The sequence below is a fragment of the Oryzias latipes genome, chromosome 16, assembly GCF_002234675.1.
Source record: "Oryzias latipes chromosome 16, ASM223467v1".
Taxonomy (NCBI): Eukaryota; Metazoa; Chordata; class Actinopteri; order Beloniformes; family Adrianichthyidae; genus Oryzias; species Oryzias latipes.
This window is the reverse complement of record NC_019874.2, coordinates 15,286,399-15,313,700: the sequence shown is the minus strand read 5'-3', so window position 1 is coordinate 15,313,700 and position 27,302 is coordinate 15,286,399. Positions and strand designations below refer to the sequence as shown.

At 39.7% G+C, this 27,302-nt stretch overlaps 2 protein-coding genes across 6 annotated transcripts in view; one reads left to right on the top strand and one right to left on the bottom strand.

The window, feature by feature from the left end:
- kirrel2 (kirre like nephrin family adhesion molecule 2) overlaps positions 1-2,225 on the top strand; it is a 32,036-nt gene extending 29,811 nt beyond the window's left edge. For all 5 annotated transcript variants that reach the window (XM_011485112.3, XM_004077804.4, XM_011485113.3 and 2 more), the window contains exon 15: positions 13-2,225. In XM_011485112.3, the coding sequence (XP_011483414.1) occupies positions 13-504 (492 nt within the window). In that variant the 3' untranslated portion in view covers positions 505-2,225. The remainder of the gene's footprint in view (positions 1-12) is intronic.
- Positions 2,226-2,677: 452 nt separating this feature from the next.
- LOC101155223 (suppressor of tumorigenicity 14 protein homolog) lies at positions 2,678-26,806 on the bottom strand. Its single transcript, XM_011485116.3, has 19 exons — positions 26,564-26,806; positions 17,328-17,469; positions 16,699-16,841; positions 15,494-15,564; positions 15,004-15,176; positions 14,290-14,325; positions 13,604-13,832; positions 12,443-12,582; positions 12,241-12,344; positions 11,250-11,359; positions 9,446-9,576; positions 8,277-8,381; positions 7,088-7,195; positions 6,694-6,807; positions 6,090-6,209; positions 5,464-5,641; positions 4,568-4,836; positions 3,928-4,064; positions 2,678-3,798 (listed from the first exon to the last, which is right to left on the bottom strand). Exons 1-19 carry the CDS (start codon positions 26,585-26,587, stop codon positions 3,637-3,639), a joined length of 2,496 nt encoding a protein of 831 aa, XP_011483418.1. The 5' UTR covers positions 26,588-26,806; the 3' UTR covers positions 2,678-3,636.
- Between the last annotated feature and the right edge of the window lie 496 nt (positions 26,807-27,302).

Below are 27,302 nucleotides of genomic sequence, written 5' to 3'. Positions count from 1 at the left end.
TCTTCTTTGCAGGACCCTACCAATGGCTACTACAATGTACGAGGCCATGATGACCGCAACATCCGCAGCGGTGGATTCTCCGAGTATGTGCCCAACTCTCGGCCAGTCTACACTCCTTCGCAATTGCCCTCTCCCAGCCCAGTGTACGGTCAGCATGGCACTCAGCCTCGAATCTACGAGTTCTCCCAGAGATACTCTACTAATACAGTGAGCAGATCCTCGTACGAACAGCAGCAAGCTGGCCAGCAACAGCCTGCCCAACCAGCCAGCATATATCCTACTGATCCCGTCTACAGCAGCTCAGCGTATCTACCTGCTACGTATGGTCGTGCCTTTACCAGCTATGTCAAGCCTGCTTCCTATGAGAAGGTGGATGCTTATGACCAATCAGATCAGGCCAGCAAGGTGTCTAGCTCGTCTCGCTTTTCTTATGCCTCCTCACAAGTATCCTCACAGCAGTCCGACTTGGGCCGGCCCTCCCAACGCATGCAGACTCACGTGTGACTGGACAAAAGATGGGGAGGTAAAAAAGAAACAAGAGAGAAGATAATCATAGCCACTCTCACATATTTGTGTGGTTGGACTAATATGAATGGATAATTTTACTTACACAGCCCTACAAGGACTTGATTGCACGAAGTTGTGGGGAGTTATGATTTAAGTTTTGGGATAAGCAACCAATCAACGATGGATGACGGGATCTATCGTGCTGCCCGCAGAACTCCTGCACTAGAAAATTAAGCCAATTGCTAAAGAGTCAAAAAAAAAAAAGAAAACAATGTGAAACCTCATCTGATTTACGATGTGCAAGTGGACAGCCCAAGAGAAAAATCAGAAGCATCTCCTGAATTTGGGTGGACAAGAACAGTTTGGGTTTTGACTGCCTTTCAGTGTTCGATTCAACACTGTCAAACCTGGCCTTTTTGAATACTTTGAGGACGTTACAAGCCAAGACATACTAGAGGAAATAAGACTATATTAACAGCCCTTTGTTGTTTGTCATTTGGTGTCTTGTTGGCATGCGAAAGGAATTCTAAGCACATTAGTGTCTATCATCAACAGAAGACTGAACTATCCACAGAGATGGGCATAAACAATTCTGCACAACTGGCTTGCTGACAAGTGCTACAGGCACTGTACTGTAAGAAGAGTGATCAGCAGCTGAATTCTTCTTGCCCCAACTGTATTTCTGGAGCATCTTGTGAAAATTGTTCAGGTTTTTGGTTATAAAATGTTGTTTACCAGTTGATAAAGGAGGAAGCCACAAAGAGAATGTGTACTTTAGCCCTCATTGTATTAGAGAGCTTTTAACTGTATACCAATATGGTGGACAAGGTAAGGTTGTGACATCCCAAAGATGGTGATAAGGTTCCAAACTGGGGCGGCTAAAGCTAAAACACTGCTGTTCTAACCCCATGTGTTGTTTACTGCTGTTAACCAGTTCTAAAAATTATTAAATTACTACCAGAACAATCAAGTGTTGTTTGGAAAAAAAGGTGGCAATCTGGAACTGAACTAAACTTGAATGCAGCGTCAATTTCAGCAGGCTCAGGTGGAGTGAGGCGTTTAAAGCCGTTTTAATGTGGATCACACGCTCAAGTTTCATTTTGTCTTGGTATGTTTACAAGAAACAGGACTACCCTAAAAAGTCTAAAAATCTGTACAAAAAGGCTAAACCCATGGTTTCTCTTTGTTGCATGCAAAATGATATGTCTTGTGAAAGCTCTTCTGCGTTTCTATTCCATGTCCATTTCATGTTCGAGACATCAGTTTCTGCACCTGATCCTGTTGCATTCCACTTTCTGGATATGTCAGTATGGACGCCTGTACTGCCATTTGTCTACAAACGCTGTTATCAGGCAGCCTAAAAGAGAACAAATTTCACTCAAGGTGAGGTGACAAACATCATTGCTTGTCTTTATTTTTATATTTTATATAAGCCTTAAAGTACAGCGTGTAAGCTGCTCTATTGTATAGTATCTTTATATACACATGTATCCATCTTGGTTGATTTCTTTTGGTTCCACTAAGTTTCCTGTCAAAGTTGTTCATCAATCATTGAATGCAGTTTTATATGCTTTTTTGTGGGGGAGGGGAAACAACTAATTACCATTTTTTGTTCATTCTTTTAATAATGTATTCAGAATTTTATTTGCTGAAATGAACTATTGTTGCTTGTACCTTTGTACACATATTTATATTTAAATAAAACCATTTCCGATAAAGAGGTGGCTTTCTGAAAGTTAATCAGCCTGGCACACAAGCGAGCATAGAGTGACAAACAAAGCTCCCGTGCAGCAGAAGTGATGAATACATAAATTAGCTGCACTGTCTGTGTTGATTTTCCTTTTCCCAGAGAGGTGCTCCGTTTTTAATGAAGACAGATGAAACGGTAGAAGCACAACTGTATGTGCATCCACCTCCTGAAGTCAACATGCCCATTTGGTAGGGTAATAAGATAAAACTGTGACAAAGAAAGGCATTATTTGACGATATGAGCTCGTCTTGTCACTGCTGTACCCCCGGGTATGCAGGCTGCTCATGACAGGGAGGAGAAGTACTTACTCATTACAATTCTACTGTGAGAAGGGACAAGGTCTCCCAAGACGTGCATTTATTATGCACAACATGATACGGAACAAGACCCCATCAAAGAGAAATGAAACAGGTAATGCAATTAGGTGGGACGCCATCAGATAAAATAACTTTATTGTCGATAGTCTGTTCAAATAAAACACATTTTTAAAAACTGTGTACAGAAAAAAATATATAAAAATTTTAGTCATGGTAAAATTGTCTTCTAAAATGTCTGGCTTATTCAGAGCTTGCAGCAGACTTTGTACAATTTAGAGATCTCCTTATAAACTAATGTATATTCAATCAAATATTAGTTCATGTAAATCTGCCTTTCACCCAATTAAATACAATCTTTCGAAAAAAAAAAATATAAAAGTATACTTACAGATCAAATTAGGTCAGTGAAAACATATTTTGTTTTGTTGTAGTGTCTACACCTTCCCTAAATGCTGAATACTGCTGGCCGTTCGGTTTTGGACCGATAAAGGATGATTAAAGTTTTTTTTCCAGCCTCCATTCTAGCTAGCTAACGATAGTCAGGTATTTTAGAAAAAATAGGTATTAAAATTCGTACATAAATATGTTTCATCTTTGTTGATCTTTAAGGATGTATGTTGGAAAAAAAACTATAAAAATATAAAATCATCTACATCCGTTCATCACTTTTCTATCTAACTTGTGTCCAAAGTTTGGACTCTTAATCGCACACACCTAAAAGCAGATCTATTTTAAGTTTAAAAAGTAAAACTGCACAAAGAAGAAAAAAGCGATTTCAAACTATATACATATATCATCTTTGTACTTCCTTTAAAATTTAGAAACAAGTTAAACTCTTCATGGAGTTTAGGACTGCCTCAAAAAATAAAATTAAATTAAATAAAATTGTTAAAATTGTTTGCTGAAGTCCTGAGAGAGTTGGCAACTAACAAAAGTGCTTGAAGCCATTCCTGCAGCTGTGCTCCACGATCGACCTGTTGCAAATCAAAATGTTCTGTAACCACAATTCCCAGCACTCTGATGATCTCTCATCTGCATCCCTCCATGCTCATTGCATCTTCATCAAACGCCTGAGTAAGTTTTAATCCAGTCTCTCAGTGAGGTGACGCGCGTGTACACACCGGGCTTGTTTTGACGGGCACAGCCCTCGCCCCAGCTCACAATGCCAGCCTGGAACCACTTCCCACTCTCCTCAAAGCAGGATAGGGGGCCTCCAGAGTCTCCCTGGGGATCAGGATAAGTGGAAAAATCAACTTTTAGATTTGATTTTGGATGTGATAGGGTGGACACTAAAACTGTAGCACACAGGGTGGTTCTATTTTTTAACTGCACAAAAAAGATTTGAAGTCTTACTTGACATGCATCAATTCCTCCAGACAGGTAGCCACTGCAGAGCATCCTTGTGGTAAGTGAGTTTGACAAATATTTTTGACACACTGTGTCATTTATCATTTTCACTGAAGCCTTTTGCAAAGTTTTTGCAAGAAGACCTGCAAACACAGCACATAAAAGTTAGCACTCCACCATGCGGCTTCCTTGTTCATGAATATCAACCAAGATGGTTATGGACTGAACGGCTGTTATATAATGAAGGCTCTAGGAATTTCCCAAGAGAATTGACATCTGTGTTGATTTACAGACATGATAAAAAGCCTTAATTGAATAGAACAGATGAAAAAGTGAGCCAAGATAAAGGAATAGACAAGCATGTCAAGATGGGAGATATAAAAAAAACGGGATCAAGAGGAGAAAGACATTACTGGGAAGTGGAAAAAGGAGATTAAGGGAATATCTAACTGTCAGGAAAAGATAGAGGACAGAAGCATTCTGGAAAGAGCATGGGCTAATTTTTTATAAAAGTTGAAAGTTTGACTAAAAACACTCAAAAGTTAGTGAAGTCCACCTCTTTTTTATAACACAAACATTTGTGTTTATATTTTCAGTGGAAATGACAGAAAAGAAAGTTGTTTGTTCATGAATTTATGAGCCATACCTTGTTCTCTAACCGTGCCCCAGCCTGTGACCCAGCAGGACATGCCGGGGGGGAAGATGTGGGTGGAAGCAGGCAGGCAAATGGGTTGAACAGTTTTGCTGAACTCCAGTGGCTCCATGAGCTCCATCAAGGCAATGTCATAGTCATAAGTTATGTCATTGTAGCCCGTGTGTGTGATGATCCTCTTCACTCTGCGACGCTGTGCAGTATTAAATGTAAGCTGGTTCTGCAAGCCACTGTATGTGATCCAGTTAGCTGGATCTTCGTATCTGTGGGAGCACAGAACAAGAGGCTTCCTTTCATCCAAGGTCACATAACCCAACTTCTGTAGGAATGGTTAATTTAATCTCATAAAATTGTAAAAACTTTCCATAAAAACAAATTTGACATATGTCATCTGAAAACAATTACACAATAAAGATGATAAATGAAAGTTCTAACACTAAGGAAAAAAAATATGAGATGACAAATGTCTGAAAATCATTATTGTTGCTGAAGGAAGAATAACAAAAGCTTTACAAAAAAACTGATAATAAAATAAAAAAAATAACCAGGGTTTAGTCATCAGTGGCTCAGAATGAACAATATGGTTTGTGCACCACCAACAGGGGAGTCTAGTGATAGCAGGAAGAAAAATTTCACCATTGCCCCACACAAACACACAGACACACGTCGTGCATACAAGCACACACAAACAAGCTCAACCACTGCCAATTTTGGTTGTGTTTTGCCAAAAATTCTGCTTCTGCAATTCCTTTGTGTTAACATTTAAATAATCTGAGCTACATAAATAAACAAACTATTTAACAAATATCTCAAAAAGCAAAAAAAGGAAAAACAACAGTCCTACACTTCTTCCGTTGCATTTGTGCGAGTGTCAGCTATGTCAAACTTACTCGGCGTTGTATTTAAAGCAGTGGCTGGCCGAGAGGAGCCACTTGTTAGAAATGATCGAGGCCCCACAAACGTGTCCCTGGGTCTTGAAGTGAAGACTGACTTGCCAGGGCCACTCTCCAAGTTCAGCATCCTGCCCACCAACGATGCGATTGAGCTTGTAGGGCCTGATGCCACAATCTGTGTTTCAACAGAGAACCCAATCACAAAAGGCAGTGCCGGAGAGAAAAATGCAAGGATAGATCAATTACAGAGAGAAATCTATGGGATTTATTCAAGTTACAGAAGGTTGCTTTGATGCCAGCCTTGAACGTGAACGCTACCATAACTTTTTAGAATCTTAATAAGACACTGCATTTTTTTTCTTTTTAATAAAGAGATGAGATAATGCAAACACACCCTGAGGCTTAAACGGTTGAAAAGCAGCAATGAGCTGCCTTTACAGAAAAATTAAATAAATAAGCGGGCGCGGCCTCAGGCAGTTATTTTCACCCTACAGATGATCTATCAAACAGCACAACCTGCTTTCTATAATCTTGTTTGATTGACATTAATAAAATTAGACCCCTCTTTCAGAGGCTTAAAAAAATTCTGTTGTAATTTTTAAAAAGATGAAGACTTTTCTCACCGCAGTGTTCCTCATCCGAGTTATCAGAGCAGTCCATGACACGGTCACATTCAGCGTTTACTTTGTTGACACACATCTGGTTGGCACACTTAAAGCTGAAAATGGTGCACACACCTCTAGCTGCAAATGGGTGGGGAGAGGTCCAAAAGTGAACAGACATATTTAACCAGTAAAATGCCACACAATCAGCCTGGCTTCAAAGTGCGGCTGGATGCACAAAGCACAGTGATTGAAGGGCAGATTGCAATGATTGGGCATATTGATTGGGATTGGGTAATAATATCCCTTTCTTATTTACAGAAGTGAAATTCAAAAAGGAAATGAAAGCCAGCCGGCTGAGACCAAGAAAGTGAGCGATCAGGAAATTGATGAATTAAGAGGAAGGTGGGAGGAATTCAAGGAAGAAAGGTAGAACACAAAACAATGAAAACATAGTCCAAGGAAAAAGGGTCAAGTTTCAAGATGCATCTTTAAAAAAATTAAAAAAACAAAAACAAATAAATGTGTATATGTGGTTTTGATTAATGTAATGATGTTTGCAAAATGACAATCACTTTTTGGAAGAGCTAAGAAAAACTGGGTCAGAACAATCCTAGTCACTCACCATTTTCACAGGAGGACTCATCGCTTCCATCTTCACAGTCCTTCTTTCCGTTGCAAATAACATCCTGGGGCAGACAATCACCGTTTGCACAGCGCCACTGATTCGCCTCACAACCTAGGTAATGAAATAGTAATAAGATTAACAGATAAACAAATTTCAATGCTTCTGTAAAGCATCTCCAAATCAGATAAGACATTAGACTCCAAATCCATTTTCTTATATCTTAACTGATAACAATGTATTAACATTTGGGTTACTGAAAAAATTACAGCTGCACAGATGTCAGTGACCACAACAGCAGCCGCAATGATGTGCTTTAAATATCTGCTTAAATAACACTGCATAAAAAATATAAAGTCTTCCTGCATACTGTTTCAGAACGGGGAATAATTACCACATTGTGCTTCATCGCTTCTATCTCCACAGTCATCCACGGTATCGCACACCCATAAATCAGGTTTGCATAAACCGTTGGCACATCTGAACTGATGTTTATCACATTCTGGAAAACAAATGCAGAAATTACATATAAAAAGTACAACACAGAGGAACCAGTGGTTTTACACACATAGGCTCATTTTAACCTCTCTTGCCAATAATAACACCTTACTTAATGTAAACACTTTACTTTCAAAGTGCAAGAAATTTCTCATTATCCTGAAGGAAAAACAGGGGAAGTGGGTCAAACTTAGCACTACCAAAAAATCATTTTGACATCAGAATATTTTTGAAAGGAAAAACATTTGTTAATATGGTGCATTTATAAAGGTTTGAATATTTCATAGTGTGCAATAGATCAGAGGTTAAATGGGAAAAGTGAATGAAACTTTTTTCCTGATACTTTTAACTTTCTGCCTTTTCTACACATTTCCACAGCTAAAAGTCTTGGTTTTTTATTAACATTTTAATGTGTTTTTTTGGAAATACTTTTAACACCACTAAATATGTTTTATTTAACAACTTTTTACATTTTATTCATTAGTTCCTATAATCGCTTTGTCTATTGACACTGAAACCAAAGTAAATGATTTTATTGTAAAATTATTATACTAATGTGAAAAATCAGATAAATGTACTTTATTCATCTATAACTGCTATTTAAAAAAAACTAACCTCAAAGATTGCAGAAATTGTAATTTGTGTTTCATGAGAAAAAAGACCTTGCTGCATTGTTACCAGTTTTAGTGTTAGATTACATGTAGAATAACATGTATAAGATGATGCTGTAGATTATTTCAGATGTTTATGTTGTGTTAAGGTTACAACACAGTAGTGAGACTAAACAGTAAACTTGCACTTCTGTCTGAAGGGGAAAAAAATGGTCTAAAATCACTTCCAAGGTGTGTACCATGTTTTGTCTAGTTGACTTGAGTCCAGCTTTGTTAAAAAGAGGATTAAACTACTTTTTCACTATGAAATACCAGCTTCATACCACTAAAAATCTGTTGTTTAAAAAGGTAGAAAATAAATGATTTTTTAATTATAACAATTGACCAAAGAGAGATGAGAAGAGAATATGAGGAAAGAAATCCTCAAAGGAAAGATTTGGTGAGGGAAGAAACCTGTGGCTGGATTAAACTTACTGCAATCCGTCTCATCACTCATGTCGCCACAGTCATTCCAGCCGTCACATTTAAGGGCATTTGAAATGCAAATGCTGGTGTTACAGAAGAACTGTTTGGGACAAGCTGTTAGAGAGCGCAGTAAAAAAAAAAAAAAAGTTGTTAACAAGAGAAAACACTGACAACATTTCAGCAAGAGGGAGCTTTCCACATAATTCCATCCTTCAAGGTGTCAGAAAACAATTATAAATCTACCTAAGAGCTAGTAGAATTAAATATGAACAGAGTTAAAAGTGGTCTGCCTCTGCATGACATTATAATAGACCCGAGAGACAAACTCAAATTTTACGACTGCAGTTTCCCTAAACTTGCACTACAAATACTTTATTTCACAGAGTGTCAGCCATGGTCCTCTGTGCACAACACAGCAGAAGGCAAACAGTCGTCTTTGCCTTCTGGCTGCTCACTTTAGGGATCTCCAGAGCAAATCCATTTAACTTCATCTAATCATGTTCTCATGTCCTCCTTGACTTCATCAAGACTCTTTGGTCTTCTTCTAGGGTCCTTTTCTGGTAGCCCCAATCTGAGTATACTTTAACCATCATTATCACTCTCCCCTTCCCTCACATATCCAAACCGTCTAAATCTGCTTCCCTGCATTTATCTACAGAAATCTAACACAAGCTGTTTCTATGATGGATTTATTCCTATCCATCCTCATCTCTCCCGAATAGAACCTCAACCTCTTCATGTCTGCTACCTCCAGCAAAAGCCTCTTTAACTCTCTCATTTTCCCCATTGCTCTGGACTGTTGGTCCCAAGTACGTGCTCGAAGTCAGTCACTGTTCCACTTGAGTCCTTCTCGTCTACAAACCAAACCTCAACGGCTGACCTTCAGTACATTTTTTCCCAGAGTAAACCTTCACCTGCACTCACTATAGATCACAATGTCATCTGCAAACATCATGGTTCACAGAGATTCCCGTTTAACATTATCTGTTAGCTTGAGTTCAACGATCAAAGCTGATCAACTTACAGCTCTAATACACGTCTTAAACAACTTCAACGTACTTCTCTGCCACTCTAGGCTTTTTGCAATACCAGGCACGCCACGTTTATTCTATTTTATAACATTTACCCATCTTGCAAATAATTATAAGCATTTTAATATGAGAAAAGATTCATCTTACGGTTATTGGGATCGTAGGCTGTGTACTCTGCATTAAAGCCTTTGTCGGTGTAAGACTCATCAGAATGAAACTTCACTTCAAGTATGTTGGTATCACTGGTCAAAGACAAAGACGACATTTCTCCACAGTACCTGAAAACAGTGAAGGTTAGTTACAATATCCGTTTCATGACTCAAGACTGCAATCATAATCATGATACAACATTTATCATTAATTATTGAGTATTAGGGAAATTGAAACTAAATTGAATCCATATGAATATGTATATGTATACATAAAATATATAAGATTCAGTGGGGCAAAAAGTATTTGTTATTCATAGACTCTGCAAGTTGTCCCACTTGAAAAAATGAGAGAAATCTATAATGTACATCATAGGCACACTTCAACTGGCACATCCAAGGGTCAAACATTTCCTGTAGGTCTTTACCAAGTTCTCCTCTTACGAGCTCTGCAACACAGACTTTCAACTCACTTCACAGATTTTGTTAAACTGAGGTCCAGAAACTGGCTGGAAAACTCCAGAACCTTGAAATATTTATGTGGCATCCTTTAATGCCCAAGGCGATGTTGGGTATCAGTGTCCCGCTGGAAAATCCAGCCATGTTTCATTCTCAATGCGCTCACCGACAGAAGGGGGTTTTACCTAAAATCTCACCATACAAAGCTCCGTTCTCCATTTCATTCATACGGAACCGTCATCCTAACTCTTGTAGAAAACCAGCCCCAAACCATGATGTCCCCCTTCCTGCGTCACAGTGGGATCCAACTGGCATTCTTCCATTTCCAAAGATGGTGAGTGGCGTTTATCGCTTCATTTTAGTCTCATATGCCCACATGGCATTCTTGCAATCCTCCTTTGGATCATCCAGATGGTTTCTGGCAAACTTTTGACCAACCTAGACATGTACTTGCTTAGGACTTTAGAGCACTGCAGGATTTGGATTCATGACGACAATTTGTGTTACCAATAGTAATCTTCAATACTGTAGTCCTAGCTCTCTTCAGAGATCAAGATTTGTACCACTCCAGGTGAGATCTTGCATGCAGCTCCAGGTGGAAGGAGAGTCTTATTGATCTAGTTTTTCTTAGATTTTCTAGTAATTGCTCAAACAGTTAATCTGTTCTCACCGAGCTGGTGGTTGATTGCAGATTGGTTCATTCCAGTCAAGTTCAGGTGTTCATTATACACCCTTGTGTTTTTGACAGCTCTTTGGGCTTTGTCGTGTTGGAGAAGTTGCAAGTCTGACTGTTTAACGGAGTAGGCTGGTCTCTTATGTAGACGACTAATTCAAACAGGTTCCATAAGTGGAGGATGAAAATATTTAAAGAAGAAACAGGTCTGTGAAAAACAGAATTCTTGATTGTTTGTAGAAAATAAATACTTATTTTCTTCTTCATTATTCAATTACATTCTTTAAAAAAAACACGCAATAGATTTTCCTTGATTCTTTTTAAGATTCTGGCTCACACAGTTAAAGTGTTTATATGATGACATTTACAGACCAATCATTTTGGGACAATTTAAAGAATCTGTGCCAGCCAAATCCTTTTTGCCCCACTGCTGAAACATAAAATGTACAATAAATTATGTGCTATAATTTTATAATGTTAACAAACACAAAGCTAAATACAAAAAAGCCCTAAAATAAACTAATTATTCTTAATAAAATTTGAGGTTGTGAAAAACACAACATTTTCGACAGCTCCCACAAAAGGAATCTATCATTTTGATTTATAAAAAGAATAGTCAAGAAACCATTTTCATAACCCCAACTGTGTGTGGTACATAAACATATCTTACTTTTTGCCCATTATTTCCAAATAGTCTTTGTGACAAATGTTGACATCAACTCCAGGTTCTTTCATGCGGAACATGTTGAATTTTAAACGTACTTTACTCCCATCAGGTACCTTTAACACAAACCAAAAGATGATTAGTAACTTCTTGTAGACATGCCTGTCAAAGACCTGATAACATGAAAATTACAGTCTACCCTATGGGCAATTTTAGCCCCAGCTAGAGAGCAATGTAGTCCTGCAAAATTAAACCACATTGTGGGAATGAAAATTGATGCTCATTTTAAAATTACACCAACTGAAGTCAGGTGCAGCCTACCATATGTGAGACAGCCCAATATGCTGGAATTGACCAATGAGAGAGCTGGTTACATTCTGACAGGCAAATTCTTTTTTTATCTCTGCCTGAAGCTTTTGTGTGAAGTCTCACACAGAAGCTACTTGTGTGACAATTGGGGGGTTGGGGTGGGGGGGATTTTCAGCATTGTTTGTCGTGTCATTATGTTGATGTGACCTAATATTGTGACTTATAATGCGACATATTTTATGCAAAGCACTTTGAGTGGTATGTGTTGAAAAAGTGCTATATAAATAAAGGTTGATTTGATTTGATTTTAATATGCCAGTGGTATATTTTAGAGCATTTCTTAATAGAAAACTGGCCTTCCTTTGTGTTTTGCATTTGTTAGATTCAGGTTGATTAGGCCCACGTCAAAGAAAATTTGTAAAATGCTTTAAAATTAGATTGCAGGTTTGGGCATGACATAAAATCTCCATCATGCACAAAGCATACAAACACAAAGCATTAAAGCAGAGCAGAGCAGGGACTGCAGCAGCTATAGCGGCCCGCCAGATGAAGATAGAGGAGGAACTGAACAGCTTGGCTTCTGCACTGCTGTCTCAGCATTCTGCTTGTGGCAGGTTAAGGATGGTGGAAAAGGAGAAGGTGAGTGGATGAAGAGGCTAGGGAGGGCCGGATGAGAAGTGCTGCTAACCTTGATGGTCCACGTGCAGTCCACAGCAGGAGGATAGAATTTAGGGTGAAGCGGAGAAGTGAAATTTCCTTCACTTTCAGACAGGATACCTCCACACGTTTTAGCTGAAATTGTCATCCCGCAAAGTACAGAATGGCATTTTATAATTTACCGTGAGGCAGACAAGCATTGATGATGATGCAGAAAGAGTATGACAAATTACCTTCAGTCTGGGGGATTATTTTGTAGGTTGCATTAAAACCAGGCTTCTGGACAGAACTGTCGGTAATTAAGTTAATTAGCATAATATTGCCAGATGAGACGACCGCCAGGGGGTTGGAAGGAGGCCTTTGTCCACACTGCCTGTGGAAAAAAAGAACAAAAGTTGAAACCTGGTAATCAAATCAGGAAAAGATTTACGGGGGGAAAAAAAGCACACAAAAAACACCTTTCCAATAATATTGGAATATTTTCATGCAGTGAATTATTTAAATAAATAAATTATTCAGTGTTTGACATTTTTAAAATACAAACAAAAAAAGATAATCAATAAGGAGAAATGGCAACATCCAGTTCAAAGTCTTCGAATATAATTTTTTAAAATCAAACAGAAGACACACATTGACAAAAATTTGTGCTTGGAGGCAAAGCCACAAAGCTTTGAACAATGCTGCAGGAACAGCAATACCTCTAAAACTAGAATAATATCATAAAGGATTAAATTATGACGCTCATAAACTTCACAAAACCTTGCATTAAGCTGATTGATCAATAAAATTATAACAATTTCATTTTTTCAATTTATTTTTTGCTTGGTATATAGTTTAAAAGTGCCCAAAGCTGCAACTGATGCTGCATTCTGACACAAGGTTCAGGCGAGAGGAGAAGAATAGATATACAGAGAGAAAATACAATTACGTACAGTATAGTTGGATTCGGGTTGGCACCTTTCAAACATTTGAAAGGAAAAGTCTTTTTTTTTTTAGCCAACTCAATGTCACAGACATTTCAAAAGCTGACAATAAAAGGAAACTCTTAACCCTAAAGGCTTTGAGGAAAAGGAAAAAGAAATTGCAATCAGAAATCCAGAGAAGGGAATAAGCGAAACCTGTTTCATCCACATCAAAACAGAACTTATTCCAAAATGTAAAAAAAATAAAATGAAGGATCAAACGCAATGTGATCCCTGAAAGTTTTCTCTTGAGAATTTCTTCTTGGTTTTCCCGAAAGCAGAAAAAAAAAAAACCTAAATGTCAGATGATTTATGAACCAACGGAAAAAGTTTTAAAAATTTCCTTTTTGTCTATAAACAGCATTTTATTGACAAAATAACATTCTACATTAAACCTATTTTCAGCCGTACACTTCCATACTGTATACTTACTTTGTGATGGCCTGAGAGTAATCCGGGCTCAACGAGTCAAAAATGGAAACAAAGTCGTTGGCGCAGTCGTCTTTAATGTTGAAATCAAGAAAATTGACAGTTATGGTGTTCTCTTCCGATGCTCGGATTTGCCACTGGCATCGAGAATTGGGGTCGTTGCCACTGGGGTACCCCGGAGATTGAAACATTTTCTCTACATCTTCTGCCTCCAAGCGGTAAAAACACTCCTCTGAGAACGACAAGAATATTACACCACATAACACATCACAAGTCACATACACATCATTTTTAATGTGTTTGAATCTAAACTCCATCTTCAAGACAAATTTGAATTGTTTAAATATGCTAAAGAAGTAACTGCCTCCCAAGTTGTATAGTAGTTCTTCTGTTTTTACACAATAGATGGAAGACTTAATGACAGAAAAATCCAGCTGTTGTAGTAATGAAATGGAAATGAACCGAATCCTTACAAGATTAGAAATTTAAAAAGTTGTGTCAAACATGATTTTTGGAAACAGACACAGAGTGCACCTGGTTTGATACATAAGTATTAATTTCTGACAAGGGCAGTCTATGTACGGAACAGGCCACACCACTCGTTTGTTACAACCTGACAGAAGGGTGAGCATGTAGCCAGCTGGAAAATTACAGCTGCAAATGATTGAAATGGGTCACACTGGTCTTACCTGCAGTGGGCATCCTGGCCATGCGCCAGTCTGTGGCTGCAGACACCATGGTGGGTGGGGTTGCAGGAAAATAAGGGGGTAAAGGTAAGAATTTGCCACTAAATGTCAGGAGGTTCATAGAATTTGATGCATGAGGGTAAAATATTAGGATTGCACATATTCTATTCTCATTCCCTACGGTTGCTGAAAGCCGTGGTGGGGTGCAGCTCTCTACTCCATCTCACCTTGCCCCCCAGCAGCAGATCATATATCTTTGTCTAACTATCTGAGACAGGAACATCAAATCATCCCATTTTAAAGACGACCAAAACCACTGAATCACGGTACCAAAAGGTTGGCCTGTGGCCAGGATGTGGACAAATGCAATGTGAACGCTGAGAAGAGAGAAGGAAGAAAAATGGCTGTCTCAAGGCGGGCCAAGGCCCAGCTAATATCATTAGAGGATCCAAACAGCATAAAATGTGCAATCTCAGATGCAGCACAAGCCGAGAGCTCTGGCTTATCTGTTATCATCTTATCAGCACGACTCAGAGTGCGCTGCTATAATATGAATGGAAAGCAAACAGAAAAGCAATGCTGATGGGACATGGCAAAGCCTTTATTCAGATTTATATTTACAAAGCTTTATCCTTGCTGATTGCTGAATACTTTTATGCTGAAGTAAACTGAGAGAAAACACTCAAATGTCACATGCATAGTCTCAGTGATACTAACCCGAAGCTGTGATATTAGTGATCTTGACATCACTTAGCTGGATTGCCCTGCTCTGCTGCTCGATGCCACTTTCCAACGCATCCAAAATCCGCTCCTCTGAGAACTCCGGCACTATCTCATAGTCAGTCGCTGGAATATCAAATTGGGACCAGTAATAGGCCATTACCCCTTCACTGGCGGGAACACAATTAGGAGATAAAAGTGTATTAAATTTTGCCCAAAACAAGTTTTAACATTTGAGAATGTTGGACATGTGCAGTTGGGATTAACTTTAGGAGTGAAATTCTGCTGGGAGGGAAGTGAGCCGGCAGATTTACTGTAAGAAATGGGTTTCACAGGGACGAAAGGAAGCAGGGGGAGCAGGGTTTATTTTTATTTTTTTTAAGTTTACCTCTTACAAGTTTGTGCAACGAAACTTATACAGAGCCTCCACATGCAACCTAATTTAACAGTTCAACTGAGGGGTGGAGCTTTAAGATTTCAACAGTACCTGAATGCCGTAACAACAGATTTAGTGTAATATTTGGCGAGTAGTGGATCTGTCTGGTAAAGCGTCTTCAGCTGTGGAAACAAAAATATGTTTTTTATTGAACAGAAAATAGAAATAGTTCATAAAAAATGTTTGCAACTCCCACAATACTCTTTGTTTTATAATTAAATTTAGAACAAATGGTTTTGGAGAAAACATGACAGAGCAAAGGACACCTGAAAATAATCACTGCACAAGGCAGGAACATCATATTAGAAAAAAAGATTATACTTTCAGAGCAGACAGGTGTTACTAAATTGCAAAGTAAGCCTGCAGGATCAATGGAATTTTTGGAATATTTAGAAAATTGAACAAGCAGTTAAAACTGATTTTTTCAATACCCTCAATGCAAAACAAAAACATCAAAAAGCTTTCTAACAATTACCTAGTTATAGTTCCAGAGCTTATACCTTTTATTCTTCCAAGTGCAGAGCAAAGGGATAGAGTGAGGGCTCTTTGTTATCACCGTGCTCTTAAGTGCTGCTACAAACATCTCCAAAGGCTCAATGCATTGAGGAAATTACATTTGGAATACAGAGTTTTATTCCTCCACCCACTAAAATGTGCCTGAGCTTCCACTCAAGGGAGTAGAAAAAAGAAAAAAAAACACTCGCAAATACAATTAACAGCTAATCCTTAATAAGGGAGGAGAACTGAGTGTTCTAAAAAGTTAATGGCAGTGTTGAGCTACATTTAAACCAGGCATTTGACGCTTGTTCAAGAACGCACTAAAAACGGGTTGTTGAACAAGCATTTAGCCCATGCTCTTCACACTTGATGGGCAGGGAGGGGCTTCTTCTTTTGCCCCTGTTTATGTCCACATGTCCACCACATACAGTTGGAAGACGTTACGTGTGAAACGTCAAAGCAGTTCAAATTTCGCTCCAGGCTTTTACTTTCACAGCTATTATCCAACAGATGAGAGACTTGGCGTCAGAATTTGTGTGACCGTAGCTGAAGGAGCAATTTTATTTTGTGCTCCAGTTGAAAATGTGGTTTGTGCCTCACTGCCATCTGCGGTGTAAAGTTTGTCTTTCACCACTAGGGGGCGAAGGTTTGGACATCATAAAACTAGTAGGAGTAAGTGTTTGAACTCGTCGCTGTTGAAGCTGCAAAGCCAAACGTAGTAAAATCAAACAAAGTTCATCTTAAGGTGTTGTACTCACCTTCTCCTGCAGTTTTTCTGCAAAGTCCTGGAACTCTTGGCTGCTGGTGTCTTCCAGCTTTTCGTCATATTTCACCTGAGCCAGCTTCATGTGCCCACTGAAGACACGTGTGGACCGACTGGAAGGCTTGTCTTTTTCTTTGACTTGGAGGAGGTAAGCAGATGAAAAGAGTTTGATTAGCATGGAAGGAGGTGCTGACCTCTACTATAGAAGAAACGTCTAAAAGTTTAGCGATACTTAATGATTTTTTTTTAAGCAAGGTCAGTCTTTTTAAAATTTTAGAGGCCTTTTTTTTTAAAGAGCTGTGTGTCTACAGGCCAAAAAAGCATGCAACGACTATTTTCTGCAATGGATTATTAAAAGAAATGCTGGAAAGAGCTAAGCACTAAAAGGGATTGAGGAAGTCCTAGACTCGAACATTAAAGAGCTGTGACTCCGTCTGTAAATGATAAACTATATGTGGAACACTGTTAATGTTTTAAGGGAAGAATTTTTACCAAGAAGTCAGAACATTTTTGATTTATGCACCAAAGTGTCCAGATCCACTCACATCTCTTTCCTACGACATTTGGTCAAACATCCAAAACACTGCATGAAAGAGGCATTCAGGGACATCCACAGATACTTACAAGCAAAAAACCAAACAAGAATACCAATGACAGCAGCAATGATGAGGACTGCCACAAGAACACCAATTATGATCCCATATTTCCGACTTGAAGGTTTTTTCTCTTTGTTGGTTATAAAGTCTAATCGCTCATCACGATTACCCTGGAAAAAGAAAAACAAGGTCAGAAAACAGACAGAGGTCCCGTTTACTTCAATTGTAACGATTCATGTGTTTTTTTCATGGCCAGATGGTATTATTGGTGAGAGAGGCAGGTGTTTCTTTTTTATTTCTTTCAAAATGCCAACTCAAAGTAGAGTCAATGTTCTACAGTTTGAGTCTACGATGGACAACAAGCACACAATTCTTGAAGCGGACTAAAGTAATGGAGTGTATTGATGCAACTTTGGGCAAAAAAAGGCATTTCACTAGGGAATTATATAACAAGCAGCAAAGTGTAGCATAAAAATTGGCAGACAAAAGCACAGAAACCGAGAACTCTTGTTTGCTGCACAGGTTTGTTACTGCACCTCCAGATGTTGCACACTTCCCTGCATCTTCAGCAGACAACCGGTTTTCCTTACCGACTGTGTTCTCGAACAGCGTTTCTAAAAACATCCATTATTTACAATGTATAGACAAGAAAGCATGAAGTATAAAAGATGAAACATCCGTCCCGATGGAGCACTACCTAATGCAGTCACGTACAGTGAAAACGTTCAGTTTCCACTTCTTTTACGAGGACCAAGCTCTTTTAATGTTTTAATCAAATACATAACATATAGCCTGCTAACTGTTGACCAATTTCCCATTATTTATGCACTATTTTGGAGTAATTATTACACACTTTAACCACGGTTATAGTGCTGGGACACTTCCTCCAAGTTCAAAAAACAATGATGCTATGTTTAATGTACAAAATAACTGAAGCATTTTTGCTATTCTTTCTTACCATTATTGACTGCAAACATTACAAAATTTGGATTTATAACTTTTGCTCCTCTATTGTACTTTGCACATCAGTTATTTAAATATAGTTTAGCTAGCAAATTTAGTTTGCTTTTGACTTTTTTGAAGGGGGGGGGGTAAAAAGCACAGCTGCTTCAAAGAAAGAACTTTAGTAGATTTAGAGAAACCTCATGACAGAAAATAAAATAAAAAAAAACATTGTTTAAATCGATCATGACTGTCGTGTTAAAAAGCAGAACTCTTTGGTGGATGTGGTTGATGTCTCTGTGCTTTCAGTTTCCTGCAGACAGATGGAGCATTGGCCGGTGTGATTCCATGCAGTGACAGACTGCAACAACTGCCTTCCTCTTTGGAAACTGAAAGATGATCCGTCATGTGGAGTCATCATTTTGCTCAAACAAAAACTGGAAAACTGATGAAGAGTCAATAATTGAGGAAAATGCTGTTTTATTGCAACTGCTCGGGTGCAGCAACAGAACACGCTTGGTGACAAGCTCAGGCAGGCTGCCTGTGGATGCCTTCTCCTAAAAAAACCTGTTCTGCAACCTGACAGCACGGCCCCACTCATCACTCTTTAGTCCTGTACAGAACATGCATTCAAACCCACACGACCAATAAACTTCAGCAGAATACAGATATGGGATGTCACGATGCGTGTCTGCCAATAATGTGGGTGCCTCTGCAGTTGAGCTCTTTCAAGTGGGTGGACTGAGACAAAGGGTTTAGGCTGGTTAGTAATCAACACACATTGAATTCGGTGCCTGTAGCCCATGAGTGAGGAGGCCTGAGCGCCATCAGGGATGGAGAATCACTTTGGTATTAAATCAATTTGTCAGATGTGCTGCCCCTTAAGATGGGAGCTCAATTACACGAGTCTAGATGATAACTCACGGCAATTAGGGCCTATTCCTCCTCAGTTCACGCTTCCACACATGCGCCCTAATTGGAATCTGTATCAGCAATCATGGGCCAGAATAAGGAGAATCATTAGATATTGGGTCAGCAAGTGCCCCAGGGCTCCTCTCCATCAATCACACTGATCAAAGCCTAATAATACCATTAAACATTCTTCCTTGTGTGCCATTCTTCACTTTTAAAAAGACGTGTTAAACCCTGTTTAACCATACAGAACTTTTTTCTTTATATAATAGCTATAGAGAACAGGAAGGAACAAAAGCCCACAGCACAGCACCTTGACACAAACAAGATCTTACATTAAATTGCGAAAACAGTCAGTTTTGTAACGCTTGACACAAGTCCAACCGGTTTGACGAACCTTAAAAACACAGGCGTAAGGCGCGGTTACAAAAACTCACCCAAAAAAAAGGCTTGAAAAGGTTTTTCCAAGATAGTTTTACAGAGTTTCTGTGTAAATTTGGCATTCTATAACAAGTGTCTTATGATTTAACGAACTGACAATATGGTTTAAATCTTGAGTGCTTGTACCTTAGGATTTTGTTGAAACTATATTCTTGAAACATCGTGGTGCTTCAACTTTTTAAGGCTTCTCCACAATTTTACTTACGCAACCACAAGTTGCTGCCATCACCATTAAATTCCATTAAGCTGCTTAGGTTTCAGGGTCTGGGTACACGGAACCCTGAGTCACTGTCATGTAAAACGAAATAACCGCTTATGTGATTAGTCATGCAAGGGACTTTTGTTTTCCAGAATCAGAAGACAGACAGTAAGCTCAGTAGCCCTTGCTCCACTCCAGCAGAGCAACACCAGCATTAATCCTTTAACTCTTGAGTTAGGTGTGAATGCAGTGTGAGGCCAAATTCCTCAGATGTCTTTATCTGTTCAGAGTACAGCTGCTCCATATTTTATGCATCAGTTGAAAAGATGGATCTCATGCCATGCAAGTCCTGCAGCACTACAGTCTTCAATATTTGCGCTCTGTAGGGCTGGGTTGATAACATCGATTATAATAATTCAATATTTGATCCATAAAAGTATTGATCTTTTATGCTTTTCCTTTTCCGTTGACTGCACGCTACACATGTGAGATAAAGCTTTGAAACAATCATGGTGTACAACTGTAACACTGTTTACAGTTTACAAAATACAATCAGAAGGTTCATGGAACATTACTAATATACTCTGATACATCTACAGTTTCATTTTAAACAGTACCATAAGGTAAAACTGAAGTTTGCTAGCTTGATGCTAACGTATAATAGAATTTCCCATAGAACAGCAACACTTGGTTGACCAAAATATACTTTGCTGACTAAAGGAACAGCTGTATTTACTCACAGGCAAGAATGTTCCTAACGCTTTAAAAATATATATGTATTAAGGTTATTATTGTATTTCTACATAAATATGTCTAAATGTGTAAACTGTAAATTCAGAATTGAATCGTATCAAGTGGATCGAAACAGTCGTGAATCAGATCAATCCAGGCTCTGGTGAATCGAATCGATTCTGGAAATTATTGGTGATATCCAGATCTAGCACTCTGTTTTGTACTATTAGAACACAGTTGCTTTTAAAATTGTTGTCTACTTTTAAGACCTTCCTGTTCTTTCAAATGGTGTGGGATCTAAATAAATCCTCAATTTACAGAATACAGTTCTATGAATAAAAGGAAGAGGCAGTAAAAAAAATCTACGGCTTTTTTTATCAATTTAAAGCTGCTGGAATTTCCCAACTTTTTCAAGGTTAATAAGATCTAATTAATACTCAAATATAAGTTTTAGTCAGACATGAGTGTGGCAAGTCAGACTGATCTCAAACTTCTCAAAAGCCTTCTTGCAGTCCAACATTTTTAGATTTAAAACTAAAGGAGGGTGCCATTTCTTTGGACACTTTCAACTTGCCAAACCAAAAGATTACAGAGATTTCATGGTTTTCCTTTTTGGTGTTCAAAAAAAAAAAAAAAAAAAAGAATTATCAAATATGTCAACACAAAAAGTACATATTTTCTAGGGCTGCACGATATGAGGAAAACTTGCGATATGCGATATTAGTGATCAATATTGCGATAACGATAAATTTGCGGTAAATAAACAAATAGAAAAATAAACAAAAACATCATTCCCATTTCATTGCAACAGTTTAAAAATTATACTCCAAATGACCCTCATCGACATGGGGGACAAACGTCAGGGTGGCTAACCCTGGTCCTCAAGAGCCTCAACCCTGTCTGTTTTCCAATTCTCCCTAGACTGCTCGATAATGATAACCAAAATCAGGTGTGTTCAGTCAATCAGGATGTGAAATCACTTGAGTCAGCCAATCAACAGCAAGCTGGTTAAGGAGAGCTGGAAAACAGGCAGGGTTGAGGCTCTTCAGGACCAGGGTTAACGTAATAGGCCTCCATCTGATTGGTCAAAGCATAAAGGGATTTTATTTGATTCGTTAAATGCTTCAAGCTGCTAGAAGATTGTTTTTTTTTTTTTATCGTTTTTTTTTTTTTTTTTTTTTTTTTTTTTTTCTTTTTTTTTTAACTTGTCCTGTCCAACAGCTAGGCAGACAGATGAGAGCTGAGGGCCTCTTGGGTTGGACATATTTTACTTTAACAAGAGGGGTTATTAATCTTCAGACAAACCAAAGGTATGTCTGAATAAACCCCTTTTGTAATTGAGGCCAAACTTTATTAATTTCAAACATGTCTGAAAATCTTTGGTGTTGGACCGGACGGAAAAGGAAAGAGGGGAAGAAGAGAGAGGGTAGTTAGAGAGAGGGGGGGTAGGGGGTGATAATAGGAGGGGAAGGGGGATAAGACCATGAAGCAGCATAAAGCAGCAAGTTTACTGGTTGTTAATCATTATGGTAAGGTTCAAATGTAAAAAAAAACCAAAAAAAAAGGGCGGAGCCCGTCCACACACACACTCAAATGTTATAAACACACCTGTTAGTTGCAAAAATGTCCACCTGTCGACATGTACACAAAACAGATAGTGTTCACACGCATACTTATGCCTTAAAACCAACTAGTGTGAAATATTTCAGTCATTCAGTCTGTTGAGCTAACACCTGTGCTCAGGTGAGTGTTTATGTTCTTCTAAAATGGATGGTGGAACGTGAAAAGAAGGAGGGAGAGTGCCCAGCCATCCCCACCCCAAGACCCCCACCGCACCAGCAGCGGCAGCCGGAATCCCCCCAACGCCACACGGGAACCGGCAGGGAACAACCGCCGCCCGGGCGACAAAGCCCGCCACCCAGGCCAGGGCCAGCAGGGCCGCCGCAAGGCCCCCAGAGCCAGAGAGCAGGGAGGCACGGAGGGAAACAGGGCGCCGCCCCAGCCCAACCAGGAGAGCAGCCCCCCCGCCGCGCCGGGAGAACCCAACGCAGGGCCCCACCGGAGAAGGACGCCCACAGCCCCAGACGAGCACCCCACCACCACCCAGAAGTTCCGGGCATCCCCCCGCCCCAACCCCAGGTACGAGCCAGGACCCCCCAAGGGAGACCCACTCCGCACTCCAGGCAGCCATCCGCCCGGCCCACGGTTGGTCCAGGGAGGAGCGAGGCAGGGGCCCGCCGCCCCCGCCCAGAAGGGGGGAACCCCGGGGAAAAAAGAGGGCCCACAAGGGGTGTTGTAAATATGGCCCGACCAGGCTCGGCCACAGTTGGAAATTTGGCGGGGCCCAGCACTCAGGAGCAAGGACCAGAACCCACCCCCCAGGGACACGAACACCCCCGGCTCAGATGTAATGTGAACCCCCCCACCGCGCGGAGAGAGCACCGCCGGGCCCAGGAAGCCGGCACCCCGGGGACACAGCCGCCGTTGCAAAGGGGCCCGTACCCCCCACCAGGGAAGAGGCAGGGGACAGATGGTCCTAGGTCCCACCTTCCTTGCAAAATGTGTGTGCGTGTATGCGTGTTTGAGAGAGTGTGTGTGTGCATGTGTGTGTGTTTATGTTGGGATGTATATATTGAGGGGGGAGGGGTGTGTGTACTAAGGGGGGTGCGGTTAAAATTGGCGGGTAGGGCACTAAGGGGACGTCTCCTGATTACTCACAGTGACGTCCCCTCACCCTCCCCACCAAGGGGCCCTAAATGTCTAAGGTGCGGTTAAAATTGGCGGGTAGGGTGCTAGGAGGACATCCGCTGCTTGCTGGCAGTGATGTCCAAGCACCCCCCCTACCAAGGGCCCTACATGTCTAAGGTGCAAATAAAACCGAAAGAGGGGGGGCCCACTCCATACGGCAACCACAGGAGGGGGGTCACTGCCTAGTAAACCCCCCCCCCCCCAAGGCTCATCGCAGGCTAAGCCCCCCACCCCCTCACCCTATTATGAGGTTATATGAGGAAGGGGGTAAGTTGGGGACAGATGATAGACTGTCCCCCGGTGGTCAAACAGCCGTCCCCCGCCCCCCCCCCAGCTAGAAGATTGTTTTAACACATTTTGGGTTTGCGATTTATTGCGATATTCGCCGTCTTTTGCGATATGCATATTGCAGAGCTGGATATTGCGATAACGATAAATTTGCGGTATATTGTGCAGGCCTAATATTTTCTGACAGTATGCAGTCTGAAATTAATTGCACTGCAGATTTCTAAGACGCATGAGACACTTTTGGCCTGTTGTGAGCAAGACTTAAAACTTTATTTCAATAGCGCCTTTCATTAAAAACGCAAAGCGCTTGACATAAAAACAGATAAAATAATCATAAAAAATGAAAATGATTAAAAACAGAAAACACAGGACAGTCACACACAGATGGGAACCCTCCCTCACCAGATTCCTCCCTTCACCCAGTAGAACCCTGAACAAACAAAGAACTGCAGCTAAAAGAAAGTCTAACTTGGTACTGCTGTAAGAAAACGATATCATGGGGAACTATGTGGTAGATTGAAACTTAAGTCATCGCTTCAAAAGAAAATACTTCCCACTAACAGCTTCAAACATTGAAGCTGAAAAGAAAATGCCAAACAGGGTCCAGGTACATTCGGCACAGACACATCCGGCTACAGTAGAGGCGCTACCAGCCTGAGTTAAACTAGATATGTAGATAAGATAAAGATACTTTATTGATCCCAGCTTGGGGAATGTGGGTGTTGCAGCGACCGTGTACAGGCTCAATAACGAACAATAAGTGACAACATTCAGGAAGCAGTCAGATAGTTAGGTAGGAATGATCTCCTGTAGCGGTTGGAGCTACAGCGAAGCTGCCTTCGCCTCTTCTTCAAAGATCTCCATTTTGTAGTTGTTTACAGAGCCAGCATTTCTAATCGGTTTCTAAACAGAGGCATGTTCAAAACTTTTTTCTCGGGCCACAAAGCGGAATACAGATCAAGATGATAACGTCTCTCTGAGTGCAAAACTGGCTTAAAAAAAAAAAAAGCCAGACTGAAACACACTGAGCCTTACCTAAAGAATTATTTACCAAACGCGCTGCTTATTCACCACAAAGAACTCAGTGTTTTTCTGTTGCCAGTGTTAAAATGCTTATTAAAACTTCACAGAAAAGAGCCTTCTCTGTTGACAACAGGTTCACACGGAGATTGAGGCCATAAAAACTCAAGTGTTTGACGGGTCAACAGGTTGTTTAAGACTTTGACTCCAGGTGACCTACTTTAAAAACTGGAGTTGGAAAGTCCTAATTTTTATGGACACTATGATGTAAAAAAAAATAAAAATATATCTTTAAAAAGCTTGTCCTAAAGCAGGATTTTGTGTGGGAGTCTGTTTAATAAGCAACATCTGACTCATTGTTATCCCTGCCTTGGAAGTTTAAATATTAATTGGACAGGATTTGTAATTTATAGGTTTTCTGTTTTTTTAACTAAATACATCCTACGGAATTAAACGCTCTTAGAAACCCTGAAAATTACATAAAGTTAGAAACTTTTCTGAAGTATTATACACTACATCTCCAGCACCACCGGATCTGAATCCATAACCACAAATGTCCAAACTGCAAATTCCATTTTTCCCAGTTTAGTTCTAAAAATGTTGTTTATATAATTTGGATTTAAAGCAAAATATCCAACAATCTTGTGATAAAACTGTTTTTTTTTCTAACAATGAAAATGAGAATTAACCGCAATTAGACTAAAAAGCTGTTTTAACTAATTCCAATCACTTTTTATTTACAGCCAGTAATGAAACCCTGTTTATTCTGCCTGAAAACCGTTTTCACTTCCTCATGCTGTTTGTCGAATATCCAGTAGAATATGACATTGGATTTCTTCAGAGGGCAGCATTATTTAGAAGAAGCGGTCATTTTAGTTCAGCTTAACTGAGCTTAAAACCTTTAAATTCCCCTTTTTTGCTGCATTACTTTTTTTCCTGCCACAGCATCAGCTGGTATTCAGACACGTTTATAACAAGTACTTGCAGTTCCGTAACAATATATATTTTTTCCTCAGAATAAACTCATAGAACAGCTTTGAGCTCTTACTTAGCACACTGTGCTAAAACAATACACTCTGAGGTCAAATCTACACTTAATCAATTAAAAGCTGGTGAATAAAAAAAAATGAAAAAATAAAAAAATTCACCACACCTTTCTAAAAAAGGTGCAACTGTAACCAGTCACTGATGTATGGTAAACAATTCTTGGAAGCACTAAGAGGTTTCAAAGAAAGACATAAAATTCCTCCTTTCGTTCAGCTTTTTACAGTCCCCTTTGCAGGTGTGGTTAGGATTTTTCAAGATGTGAACAGTTCCCACAGAGTCCTGCATTTTAATCAATGTCATATTTGGCCTCCAGGCCGCTCAGGAAGGTTACCCTGGAGCCTGACGGTTAGATGCTCCAGGGTAACCAGAGGGCCAAGGAAACTGTAAAGACCGTTCAACATGTCTGGACAGACTTACAGGTGACAGTTTTTTTTTTTCTACAGCTAAATAGGATCTCTGTTGTGATGATGAAGAAAAACTACACCACCTTGATCGCCATTACTAACTCAGCCAGGACACACCTGTGCAGGTAAACTGAAGTCATTGGAGCTACTTCACAGATTCAGGCTGACAGACAGACAGATAGGGGAATTGTCCTTAATGTGAACACAGTCCTGACAATAACGTTTTCTAATAATAATAATAATCACATTTTAATCAAAACAGAATGAATGAATTACAATAAAATCACATTTAAACAAAAGTAAAGTTGCAGTGTTTTTTGGTATTTGTCCACATCATGGGCCCCCAGAGAGCCTAAATCTCACATCCTGACTAATAACGACCAGGGAAGGAGGACGTTAACAAGATCATATCACGCTTTAAACAAAACAAAAACTACTGTTTTTCTTTAATAAACAACCAAATAGGCTACTATGTTAACAGTAAGTGAAATATTAGTTTAAGAAAGTGTACAACCGCCGATCCTGACTTACGTTATAATATCTGGCTGCATCCATGGTTAGGATCGAGATAAGTGGGGGGGCCAACGACAGTGACCCAAAACAACCGCTCCCCTTTCGGTAAGTCCTCGTTCCTGTGAGTGCGGATGTGGATCCGCCGCTAAAACGCGTTTGGAGCAAAGTTTCGCCTGAATTACGTCATGGGTTTTGAAAGCAAAGCCACCTGACACACCTGGGAGGTGGCCACGCCCATTGTATCTGCAGCTGTTTAATGAAGCCCCAACGCTCATGAATCACAAAAACTTTATTTTAAAGAGCGTATGTTCACTATAGGCGCAATCACGTTTAAGGTTTAAATTAGGAACAGCTGCTTCCTATTTTTGAGAAAAAAGCAGTTCGACCTGCTAGCTCCCTCTGCTGGACAGCTGCTGGTATTGATACCAAATACTTCACTGCTGGCTGTTAAGATTTCAGGCAGGTATATTTTATATTTATACAGCACTGGTATAATAGAAATACACAATAGCTGAGTCAAATACTTTTAATGTCAGATATAGCTGAAGATTTACTCAATTATGTCAGAAAGTGTCATAGATCATGAAAGTAGTAGTTTCCACTGACCTGTGACGCTTACAAAACCATGACAACAACTTGAAAATCCACTTTTTGGGCCCCCCAACAAGACTTTATAACGGATCAGAAGTGTTTTCAGACGAAAAAGAATGTTAACAAAATACGAAAATGTACTAATCTACTTTCACTCTAATGTTCC